The sequence below is a fragment of the Podarcis cretensis genome (assembly GCF_951804945.1).
Source record: "Podarcis cretensis genome assembly, chromosome: 1".
NCBI classification, from domain to species: Eukaryota; Metazoa; Chordata; class Lepidosauria; order Squamata; family Lacertidae; genus Podarcis; species Podarcis cretensis.
Genome location: NC_137170.1, coordinates 11,286,030 through 11,297,500, shown reverse-complemented (window position 1 = coordinate 11,297,500; position 11,471 = coordinate 11,286,030). Strand labels below are relative to the sequence as shown.

The 11,471-nt window shown below is 44.4% G+C and overlaps 1 protein-coding gene across 6 annotated transcripts in view; it reads right to left on the bottom strand.

Moving 5' to 3' along the window:
- The window catches only part of SYNE2 (spectrin repeat containing nuclear envelope protein 2), a 269,050-nt gene that overhangs the window by 127,379 nt on the left and 130,200 nt on the right, over positions 1-11,471 (bottom strand). For all 6 annotated transcript variants that reach the window (XM_079978462.1, XM_079978464.1, XM_079978461.1 and 3 more), the window contains exons 52-54: positions 9,680-9,835; positions 5,774-5,914; positions 4,118-4,303 (exon numbers count right to left, since the gene is read on the bottom strand). In XM_079978462.1, coding sequence (XP_079834588.1) covers positions 4,118-4,303; positions 5,774-5,914; positions 9,680-9,835 — 483 coding nt within the window. The remainder of the gene's footprint in view (positions 1-4,117; positions 4,304-5,773; positions 5,915-9,679; positions 9,836-11,471) is intronic.

Here is an 11,471-nt window from a genome sequence, read left to right as displayed (position 1 = left end):
GAAAAGGGAAGCAACGGGGTGGCCTGCTAGGTGAGGAGGATACTTAGTTGCTAGCTTCAAAGGGGAAAGAGCATCATGAAGATAAAGATTAAACAGTAAAGGGGCCAAGAGACAACCTTGTCGGATGCCCCTGGCCGTTGGAAATGGAGTGGTAAGGGAGCCGTTGGGATCAATTCGAACGCGAGCTGTGGTGTTTGAATAAAGGGAAATAATTAGGGAGAGGAGGTGCGGATCAATTCCCAGATGGGCAAGTTTGGACCATAATCTTTGCCTAGGAATGGAATCAAAGGCGGCCTCCAGGTCCATGAAAGCGGCAAACAGGTGGCCTTGCCTTGGTGCAGTGTATTTACTGGCAAGGTGATAAAGAGTTAGACAGTAGTCCATGGTTGATGCTGACTTCCGGAAGCCAATCTGTTCTGGCGGTAGAATGTTTCTCTCATGTACCCATGAAAGGAGTTCTTCCAGTAAAACAGCGGCAAATATTTTCCCCGGAATAGATAGTAAACTGATGGGGCGATAGTTCCTAGGGGTGTTTGGCTGGCCGCCTTTGAAAATCGGAACTATTGTAGCTTCTCTCCAGGAGTCGGGAATGTCTAGGGCGGAAGAGATAGCGGTGAATACAGGAGTCAGCTGTTCACTCCACCAAAGAGGATCAGTCAGGAAAAGGTCCAGCGGGACCATGTCTGGGCCGGGGGCCTTATTCCTTCGCATGGACATTATGATGTTGAAAATGCGGGTTGAAGTAAAATTTACTGAGGAGGTGGTACTAAGAGAACAGGAACAGAGGTCCAACGGGGATTGAAGGTGATCTGTGAGATGATTTGGAGAAGCGAAACTGGCTGAATAATAGGCGATCCATTCGTCAGCGGAAATCAGGGTAGCTGAATTGAATGGTGCCGAAGGCCTAACTAAGCGCCAGAAGGAGCGGGAGTCATGCCTCTCTACAGGTGAACGAAGAGTGGACCAAGCCTCAAGGATGTGTTGCTGTTTCTTGCAATGAATCATGTTTCTGTATGTCCTTTTAATATCTAGAAGCTCTGCACAGGTTTGGGGGTCGTTGGAAAATTTGATGATTCTGACCATTTTCCTAATTCGCCTTCATAGGACTTTACATTCCTTGTCAAACCAAGGTGATTCAGAGAAGAGGCGGTGGGTAGGCGAGGTGGTGGTTATGTAAGTTGTTGAAAAAGCATCAATTAATTTCCGATATTGGTCAGCGGGCAGAATTGAGTCAGAAGGAACTGCAAGCATATCAAATGATTTTTGTATGTCCAGGGCAAGAGAGGAGCTGAGGCTTGTCCATTTCTTTGTTTTGTATACAGGGTAGCTTTGTGCTGTGGAACTATAGTTTGAGGGGACTGGGAATGGCTCTATTAGGTTTAACAATAGGGTCAATGGAAGGTGGTCACCACCAAAATATTCAGCCACTTCCATTTTTGTAGAGATTGAGAATAGCTCCGGGGTCAATAGAATGTAGTCGACAACACTGGTTCCCCGGGAAGAGATGCACGTTAACTGCTGCGAGGACAAGGGAGTAACGTTGCCATTTGCGATGCAAAGATCGTTTTCGATGGCCAATTGGGCCATCAGCCTCCCCGACGCATTTGTTATGGGATCAAGAGAGCATCTGTTTCCCCAGGGGGGCTGCAGGGGATTGTCCAGGAGTGCTGCGGAAGATAATATAGCGTCGTCGTTGGGACCTATTCTTGCGTCACCTAAGAGGATTTGAGGAAGTCCTGGGTTAGTTGTTTGAAGATCATGGAGCCAAGACGAAAGTTCAGACCACCTTTCATTACGGTCGGAATCATTAATTGCTGGAGGCAGATATACTGTAGTTATCAACCATGGGCTTTTGGTCTTTGGAAGGTTGATCTTTATAGTGAGAAAGTAAGGGGAAGATTTAAGTTCCTCGCAGATAGTGAGGGATAAGCTGGTTGAAATAAGACAGGCGAGGCCAACTTGAGGGCGACCCCTGTTAGCTAGTTTGCGAGCACAGGAGCTAAAGGAACAATAATTTGGGAGAGCGATACTTTGTTGGGACCAGGTCTCTTGGAGGCACACAATGTCAAAAGAAGAGATGAAGTTTATTGCCTCAGGATCCCTTTGTTTTGTCGCCCAGCCGTTAACATTCCAGGAGACAATTTTAAGGCTCTGGGGTGGATTGAATGCGCCTTTCAGGGAAAGAACTACTTTTGCTTGATTTGTGGGTAAGGATTGAGCCTGTTTATTTCTAATGGTGTCGAATTTCCGCGGAGATAGGGAAGCGGCTGGTGTTTGCCTCTGGTCTGATCTTTGTCAATTGTTTCCCAAGGAACTTTTAGGGATTACTCTTTTATGAGCCGGCCCATTGTTCTCCGTGCATGGCAAACTGGCCAAATGTTCTATAGTTTCGGCTGGTGAATGTTGAGTACTGACATTAGTGGTCACCAAGCCTTTGAAGTGTGTTATCTCTTTCCGTAGGTGTTCTTCCGGTACCTGATTGTGGCCTAATTCTGCCTCGTCTAGGTACCTCAGCTTGTCCCAAGAGCCTGGTGAGTTCACCTTGGGGATGGTTCTCCTTATTGGAGGTGGCGTAGCGTTCTCTTCGGTGTGCTGGGCTTCCTTGATTGAAGGTAGATTAATCTCAGCCATTGTCTGAAGTTAACCTGGTCGACAGGCTGCCGGGTTTTGTTCTTGTATAGGGTTCAAATTAAAGGAAGTCTGGTCCTTTTTATGGGCGTCCATATTGATATGGTAATGTTCATAAGTGTACCAACCAAGCAAATACATAGATCAGCACAGGAAGGCCAACCTGGAACCATTTTGATTCCTAAACTGACCAAATGTTTTCTCTGCAAGGTCAAAGTGGGAAACCTCCCCATTGTCTCTTTCCTCACAAATCCTGTCTTAAGGGCACATTTAAGATATGAATATGTTGTGAGCCTGTGACCTGGCCAGGAACTAAGTATTTATCACTACAAAAGAATGGCCAGGCTCCCCAGGCAATCCAATCAAGTAACCTGCCAGACAGGAGATAAACAAGGACAGGAGAAAAACAACATTCAAATTTCTGTTTTAGACTGCTTTTTCTGTGATGTATGTATGATGTTTCTGGGGGTGGTCTTGATCTACAGGGTGGCAATTTCAAAAGTCTTTATAAGGCCTTGCACGCCATTTTTCTGGGCCCTCCTCCTCTCCTGTGGGTGAGAGGAGCACCCTGTTGCAACAGATCAATAAAGATCAAGCTGCTTTGCTTCTCAATATTCTCTGGTTGGCCTCTGTTATCTTCTCCTACCAACAGGGAACCTAAGGACTCTATATGGGCTCTTGGGTACCCCATAAGGGAAAAGGGCAATTTTTGTTTACAACAATGGGGAGGGAGGGTGTATTAACAATATGGGGAAAATTCGGATACAATGAAGAAGGAACATTAGCAACATTGGGTACATGTGTTTTTCCCACTTTACTTTTGCAGAAACTTTGTGCCGTCAAATGTTTCCAGCTCTGCATTGCTATACCATACAGTGATCGAACTTTCAATTATCAGCAGCATGCTCTAATCACAGCTGTCAACGTTCCCCTTTTTTAAAGGGAAATCCTATTCGGAATAAGGGAATTTCCCTTTAAAAAGGGGAAACGTTGACAGCTATGGCTCTAATGGGTAGGCAAACTAAGGCTCAGGGGCCGGATTCAGCCCAATCACCTTCTAAATCCGGCCTGCGGAAGGTCCGGGAATCAGCGTGTTTTTACATGAATTTTGGAAGACATCTGAAGGCAGCCCTGTTTAGGGAAACTTTAAATGTTTGACACACTATTGTATTTTAATATTTTGTTGGAAGCTGCCCAGAGTGGCTGGGGAAACCCAGCCAGATGGGCAGGGTAGAAATAAATTATTATTAGTAGCAGTAGTAGAATGTGTCCTTTTATTTTAAATGCATCTCTGGGTTATTTGTGGGGCATAGGAATTCGTTCATTATTTTTTTTCAAAATATAGTCCAGCCCCCCACAAGGTCTGAGGGCCAGTGGACCGGCCCCCTGCTGAAAAAGTTTGCTGTCCCCTGCCTAACCAACTGAGCTGTCCACGTTGGACATTTGATTAGCCGGGTCTGCCTTTCCACTGTCTCCAGCCATCTCTTACCCTGTTCAAGTCTGCAGTTCTGCGCTCGGCCCGCTGAGAGACTTGCTGGTATCGTTGCAGCGGAATCATCCAACGATCCATCAGCTCTTGACCCTGCTGGCCAGGATCTTGCTCCACGAGGTCTTGAATCTCGGAATCCAGTTCGTTCATTTTGTAATGCCAAAGGTCCAGCATGTCCCAGATTCTCTGCGTGTAGCAAAAAACAGCACATCCATTAACCAGAAGGGGCTTTTTTCCCATTTGTGATCTGTTTAGAGACACTTGCAAGAGCAGTTAGGGACGAGACAAATGTAAACAGGAGTAACAAAAGGTGATTATTGCGAAGATGGCAGTAACAGACCATGAAGCTCAGTTAGAATTGAAGAACGATACAAAGTGGTCTTGGAATTATTAGAAGACAGAAATAATTAGCATCCAGATTTATTTTTAAATTATTGTTTTTTTAAACACATTGGAAAACAAGCAGAATTTTGGGGTGCAATTTATTTTAAAAAATCAAAAGATTCAAAACTACTACAGTGCTCTCCCCATTCCACCAGTTTGGCCACAAGGAGGTGTTTGGAAGCATCCATTTTTGCATTTTAGTGTTGTTATACTGTACACGGCCCTGTGATCCTCGGATGAACATATATAAATTTTATAAATATCGATAATGATAACCACAGTTACTCATTTCGCCCGAACTGAGACAAACAATAGTTACTTCTTCAACTCTGTTGTTTTCTGAACAACCCAAGATCAAGCCACAGTCTACAATCCACGCCAGTTCAGACAAACCATAGTTTACAGCTCACGATGGTTGGATGAAACAACCTGTTGTTAGTAGAAAACGGGAGCAGTGGATTCCAATCTGGTCAATGCAACTGTGGAGGGTGGCACTAGGGGAAGGAGCAGGTCTGCTACACATCACGCCATCTTCTACAACCTGGTGCTCCCCAGATGTTGCTGGACTACAACTCCCATCACCCCTGACCACTAGTCATGCTGGCTGGAACTGATGTGGTTTTGAGTTTAACATCATCTGGAGGGCACCTGATTGGGGAAGGCATTAGACAAGGACGGGAGGTAACCAGCAGGTAGAGCCAGGGGGGTGTAACAGTTAGAGTGTTGGACTAGGACATGGGTAGGCAAACTAAGGCCCAGGGGCCGGATCCAGCCCAATTGCCTTCTAAATCCGGCCCGTGGATGGTCCGGGAATCAGCGTGTTTTTACATGAGTGGAATGTGTCCTTTTATTTAAAATGCATCTCTGGGTTATTTGTGGGGCCTGCCTGGTGTCTTACATGAGTAGAATGTGTGCTTTTATTTAAAATATATCTCTGGGTTATTTGTGGGGCATAGGAATTCGTTCTTTCCCCCCCTTCAAAATACAGTCCGGTCCCCCCACAGTGGAAGGACAGTGGACTGGCCCCCTGCTGAAAAGGTTTGCTGACCCCTGGACTAGGACTTGGGAGACCAGGGTTCAGATCCTCACTCAGCCATCAAGTTCACTGGGTTACCTTGGGTTTGCCATTCTCTGTCAGCCTAACCTACCTCCCAGGGTTGTCGTGAGAATAAAATGGGAAGAGGAGCCCTGTAGGCCACCGTGGAGTAAATGTGGGATATAAATGTCTTAAATAAACAGACCTAAGCAACACCCTTGTTGAGTCATTAATACCTTCTGGATTTCTTTCGCTCTTGCAGTGCTCTTGCTCTTCTGCTGCAGCATGTTTTCAACCGCTTGAAGGCCTTTGCTGATGTCTTGTATTTTTTTATCTGCCGTGTAGTGTGGAGAAAGCTTCAGGGATTCCGTGGTGACCTAGAGCGGTTTAAAAACAACACGCAAACAAAATGAAAAGTCCTGCAATGGAAGGGAGAGAAGAAGAGAAACACAAAGACCAAACTAACACAGGACCTTTCAAATTACGTTCAGGTTTCTTGCCTTCTTTAAATCACAATAACCTGGAAAACACCGATGGATCTTTTTAAACAATCCTATATACATCAAGGGACGCAGGTGGAGCTGTGGGTTAAACCACAGAGCCTAGGACTTGCCAATCTGAAGGTTGGCGGTTCGAATCCCCGCCACGGGGTGAGCTCCCGTTGCTCGGTCCCTGCTCCTGCCAACCTAGCAGTTCGAAAGCACATCAAAGTGCAAGTAGATAAATACCGTCTTTTTCGCCCTATAGGACACACCGTCCCATAAGACGCACCTAGTTTTTTTGGGGGGAAATAAAGGGGGGGAAATTTATTCCCCTCCCCCCCCAGGCGTGGGGCTGGGGCGGGGGAAGCCCGAGCTTCCCCCGCCCCCCGCCCCCAGAACAGGCAACTCTCCGCAAGCTGTGGGAGCCCGGCACTGGGCTCCCGCGCCTTGCGGAGAGCTGTGCAAAGCCTGGAGAGCGAGAGGGGTCAGTGCGCACTGACCCCTCTCGCTCTCCAGGCTTCAGCGAAAGCCTGCATTCGCCCCATAGGACGCACACACATTTCCCCTTCATTTTTGGAGGGGAAAAAGTGTGTCCTAGAGGGCGAAAAATACGGTCGGTACCGCTCCAGCAGGAAGGTAAACGGCGTTTCCATGCCCTGCTCTGGTTCACCAGAAGCAGCTAAGTCATGCTGGCCACATGACCCAGAAGCTGTACGCCGGCTCCCTCGGCCAATAAAGCGAGATAAGTCGACCACGACTGGACCTAATGGTCAGGGGTCCCTTTACCTTATATACATCAAACCATGTCCCAAGCAACCTCTGTGTTGTCTCTTTTCTTTCTATGCTTCCTACATCTATCTGTATGTGGAACGAAACTGCCATCTCTCCATTTTATGAATTTATAGAGGTTGGGCGGGAAGATACATAATCATATTATCCTGCTGAGGGTTCTAGGAATGTAAAGAGAACCTGGCTGCTGGATTAGGACAATAGTCTATATAAGTCCAGCATTCTGTTTCCCAACCAGAGCCTCCTAAGAGAAGCCTGGCAAGGTAAAAGATAAAGGCAAAGGACTCCTGGACGGTTAAGACCAGTCAAGGGCAACTATGGGGTACAGCGCTCATCTCGCTTCAGGCCGAGGGAGCCGGCATTTGTCCACAGACAGCTTGCCGGGTAATGTGGCCAGCAGGACTAAATCTGATCGGCAAGCCCAAAAGGCTCAGTGGTTTAGACCACAGCGCCACCCCCGTCCCTTGGGAAGCCAGGAAGATGGGCATGAGAGGGCAATAGGATGCTGTTGCGGTTGCTTTCAGCAATAGATATATACAACAGATATGTTAATTGTGATTAGCAGCCTGCTCCTCCATGAATTTGCCACTCCTTTCAAAGCCTTAAAAAGCTGGTGGCTGCCACTGACATTTCTTGTGCAAGCAATTCCATAGTTTACCTATGAATCGTGCGAAGAAATGCCTCCCTTTTGCTTTCTTGAATCTCATACTGTTTATTTTCACTTGATGACCCCACTGGGTCCAAGTATTACAGGAGAAGGAGAAATCATTCTTTCCACTTCCTCACACCATGCATACTTTTATAAAACTCTGTTTCATGACTCCCTGTTACTTAAACTTCACTAGAAAGGTCAAATTACTGGACTATATTGCAAAAATGCAAAATCAAAAGAAGTTGGCAAACTTTATTTTTAAACAGCAAATAGAATGCATATGCAACTAAAATTATTGGTCCTGGAAGCCTGGCCTGGTCCGGAAAATGAAAGATGGAGAGATCACCTCATGTGGAGATCAGATGACCTTTGGATTATAAATCGGAGCCAGGTGGAGGTTGGAGTTTTGGGGGCCTTTGGATTGGAAAGGAGCGTGAAACAAGATTTGGAATATCCTATAGGCCAGGGGTCTGCAACCTTTAAGACAAAAAGAGCCACTTGGACCCGTTTCCGAAGAAAAAAAAACTGGGAGCCGCAATACCATTGCAACATTTAAAACAAATATATCTCCGGAGCCACAATCTGACAGCGGGCGGGAAGACAGCGGTGCATGACTAACGCACGCACCGCCCCATGCGACGTCACAGCCAGTACAGCGCCCGCCACAGTGGGGAGTGTTGGGGCGCACAATGCGCCTCCTCCCCTCGCTAGTATCCGCCCTGGAGCCGCGGCAAAGGTGTAAAAGAGCCACATGCGGCTCCGGAGCCGCGGGTTGCAGACCCCTGCTATAGGCCTTATTTTTAATCATGGAAGTTTGGCAGGAAGGAATATGATTATCGTTGGGTTGGAGCTTCCCCGAGACCTGGCTTTCAACACCAAAGGCTACCAAAAAGAGGGGACATGAAAGAGACTTAAGAGCCTGGGATTTAAGATCTCCGGGTTGATGGTTTTCCGAGATTGATGGATTTTTTGCTGGGGGCCGAAACCGGGGAGGGGATCTGGTGGAAGAAAGTTGGGAATTTAAAATGTATATAATATAATTTGTTTCTTGCTTTTTTTAATGAGAGATGGGAAAATCGTGGAATGGAATCTTTTTTGACCTTAGTGGAAACGTCTTAAGAATAAGTACAGATATATAGGTTTGGACGAGAGTTAAGATTGGACAAAGTAAAAGTGGACGGTTATTTGGTGAAAGAAAGAATGGAAAATTACAGTATAATAAGATAAAAGTATAAAAATAAGATGAAGGATTTGTTGAAATATTTATATGAATTAGAATATAAAGAGGGGAATTATAGTATGTTAAGATAAATTATTGGGATTAAAATAAAGTTGGAAGGATTTGCTGGAATATCTAATTGAATTAGAATACAAAAACGGGAGGCGTGAGGAAGTCAAGGAAATAATGTAAGTAAGTGAGTTAAAGGTTTGACTTGTTTTTTCTATTTTATTTTTTTCTCTTATCTTTTTCTGGTTTTTTGATTATTTTTTTGGTATGTGTATTGTTTTTTCTTTTTTTCTATTTTGATTGTTATTCCTTATTATTCCTTTTTTTTCTGTAACCTTTAAAATCTTAATAAAAATTTATTTAAAAAAATAAAAATAAAATTATTGGTCTTTTCCACGGTCCTTAATCTTTTTACCAAGCAGTAAAACGCAGGTGCATTAGCTTTTTAAGGCAACTAATAATCCATATTCACATTTTTTTTGAAACCCAAACATGCAATGCACATTTTAGGGATTAAAGAACAGCCTGAGCTCCAGTTAAATTGTCATCAATTCTAGGCAGCTAAGCTGGCTGACTAGAATCTGCCTGACAAATTAGCCAATGGGTTTGTAAACATGTGGGAAGACTGAAAGGTGGTATAGCCTACTGGTAAGCTATCTGTTTGGTATGTAGAAGGTCCCCGGTTTGATGCCTATCTTCTCCAGGAAGAGACCTCTGCCTAAATCCTTGGAAAGCCACTGCCAGTCCGTGTAAACAACACTGAGCTAGATGGAGCAATAATCTGACTTCATATAAGTCGGCCTCCAATGCTATTCCTATATTCTATGCTCTTATTGTTGAAGCTACACAGTTATAGATCAGAACAATGCCTTAACCAGAGACCGTAAGCCACCCAGGTCTTTCCAAATGTCAAGCAAGAAATGCATGCAAATAAGCCGGAAATCCAATTTAAACTGTTCTGAGCATCAAAATAAATAAATGTGGCTTTTACCTTTTCTTCTAGCTCTTGCAAAGTTTGCTTGCAGTCTTCCAAATGAGTTTCAATCTCGACGGGAACTATCGTATACATTTCAGAGTATTTGATACGTAACTTATCCATTATCTCCTGGAGAATTTGCTTCTGACTGTCAATGGCTCTCTGGATTTCCTAAGAGGGAGAAGGAAGCAATTGTTAGGCAGGGGAGTCCCCACTGTGGTTAGGAAGCGTACTGGTAGTTTGGGTGCCGTACAAAGCCTCATTTTGACTAGGCAGGCAAGCAATTTAAACCTGAGAGATGCTCGCGTTGTTTAGTCGGATGATGCTTTTCAATTCAACCAAGAATAAATTAAACCTGATACCATTCCATTGTCCCGTCGAGGCATATTGACAGATGAAATATTATATTGAGCACAGAAAATACATCTGCAATTAATCCTCGCTTTGTTGCATGTGGGAAGAAAACCCTTAAAAAACTCCCCACATATTTACCAAATGAAGTCCTACCAACAATAAAATGCAACAAAAAGCAACAGAGCTGGTATATTTAACTCTTGTGTCCATTCTAACGAAAAGATCGGAGAAAAACAGCCAGTCCCAGTTCTGCATGAAGAGTATCAGTTTCATGAGCTAAAAGGAACTTGACAGTTGTCTACTATTTGTGGTCCAGAAATTTAATCTGATCTACATGGCAGAAACAACTGAAAAGAAGCAAATTTTCAGCCAAATTTCTAGGACGTTTTACTTACAGTGTTGTTCCTAAGGCCAAGGCATTTCCCTGGCGCCTAAATACTGAGCTTTGAGATTCGAATCAACGTATTGTGCAGTAAGAGTAGGAAAGTGGAAAGTAAGGACATTTGTTCACCTAACAACCTACAAAAAAAGATGACTCTGAATATTTCTATGAAAGAGGCTGGCTTGCAGTGTGTGTGAACCTTTGTGTGGCCAGGGGCATTGATGTTGATTTATGCAAGTGCCTCTCTAGTTATGCCTGCATAAGAGGCAGCTTCTATCTATTATCTTTGGCCACACTCCCGGCTATACATTTAAAGCAGTATCAAATTACTTTAAAGAGTCATGGCTTCCCTCAAAGAATTATGGGGGCTGTAGTTTGTCGTTTGCTGAGAGTAGTTAGGAGATCCCTGTTCCCATCACAGATCTACAGTTCCCAGAGTTCTCCGGGAAAAAGGGATGGGTTGCTAAACCACCCTGGTAACTGTAGTTGTGTTATGGGAACAGCGCTCTCTTAACAACCCTCAGAAGCCTTAAAAGACTACAGTTCCCAGGATTCTTTGTGGGCAAGCCACAGCTGCTTAAAGTGGTTTGATACTGCTTTGAATGTTTGGTATAGATCAGTGGTTCCCAATTAGAGGTCTGGGGACCCCTGCAGGTCCACAGAATCCACCCAGGGGGTCAGCAGCCCCATCCTTTGCCTCCCCCCCACTAATTTTTTGTCATTTTTGCATGGTAATATCACAAATTTTACGGTCTGTTTTAGCACTGTTCGTTTTTTCAACATACTGGCCAAAATCGGTTTTGAAATCACACTGCAATAACAATTTTGACCTAGCAATACATAGCAATATATTGCTCCTTGCAACAAGGAAAGCAGGGCAGCCGATTTTGTTTTTTTTTAGTTTTTTTTTTAAATATTTTTATTAAATTTTCACATTTTATCAAGACAAACATACACACATAGACAAAGACAACACATATAAAATTTCATAACCTTACTTTCCTAACCCCAGTTCTTGACCTCCCCCCACCCCCCCTTCATACATCCTAGTTCAGTTAAATTAACTCAGCA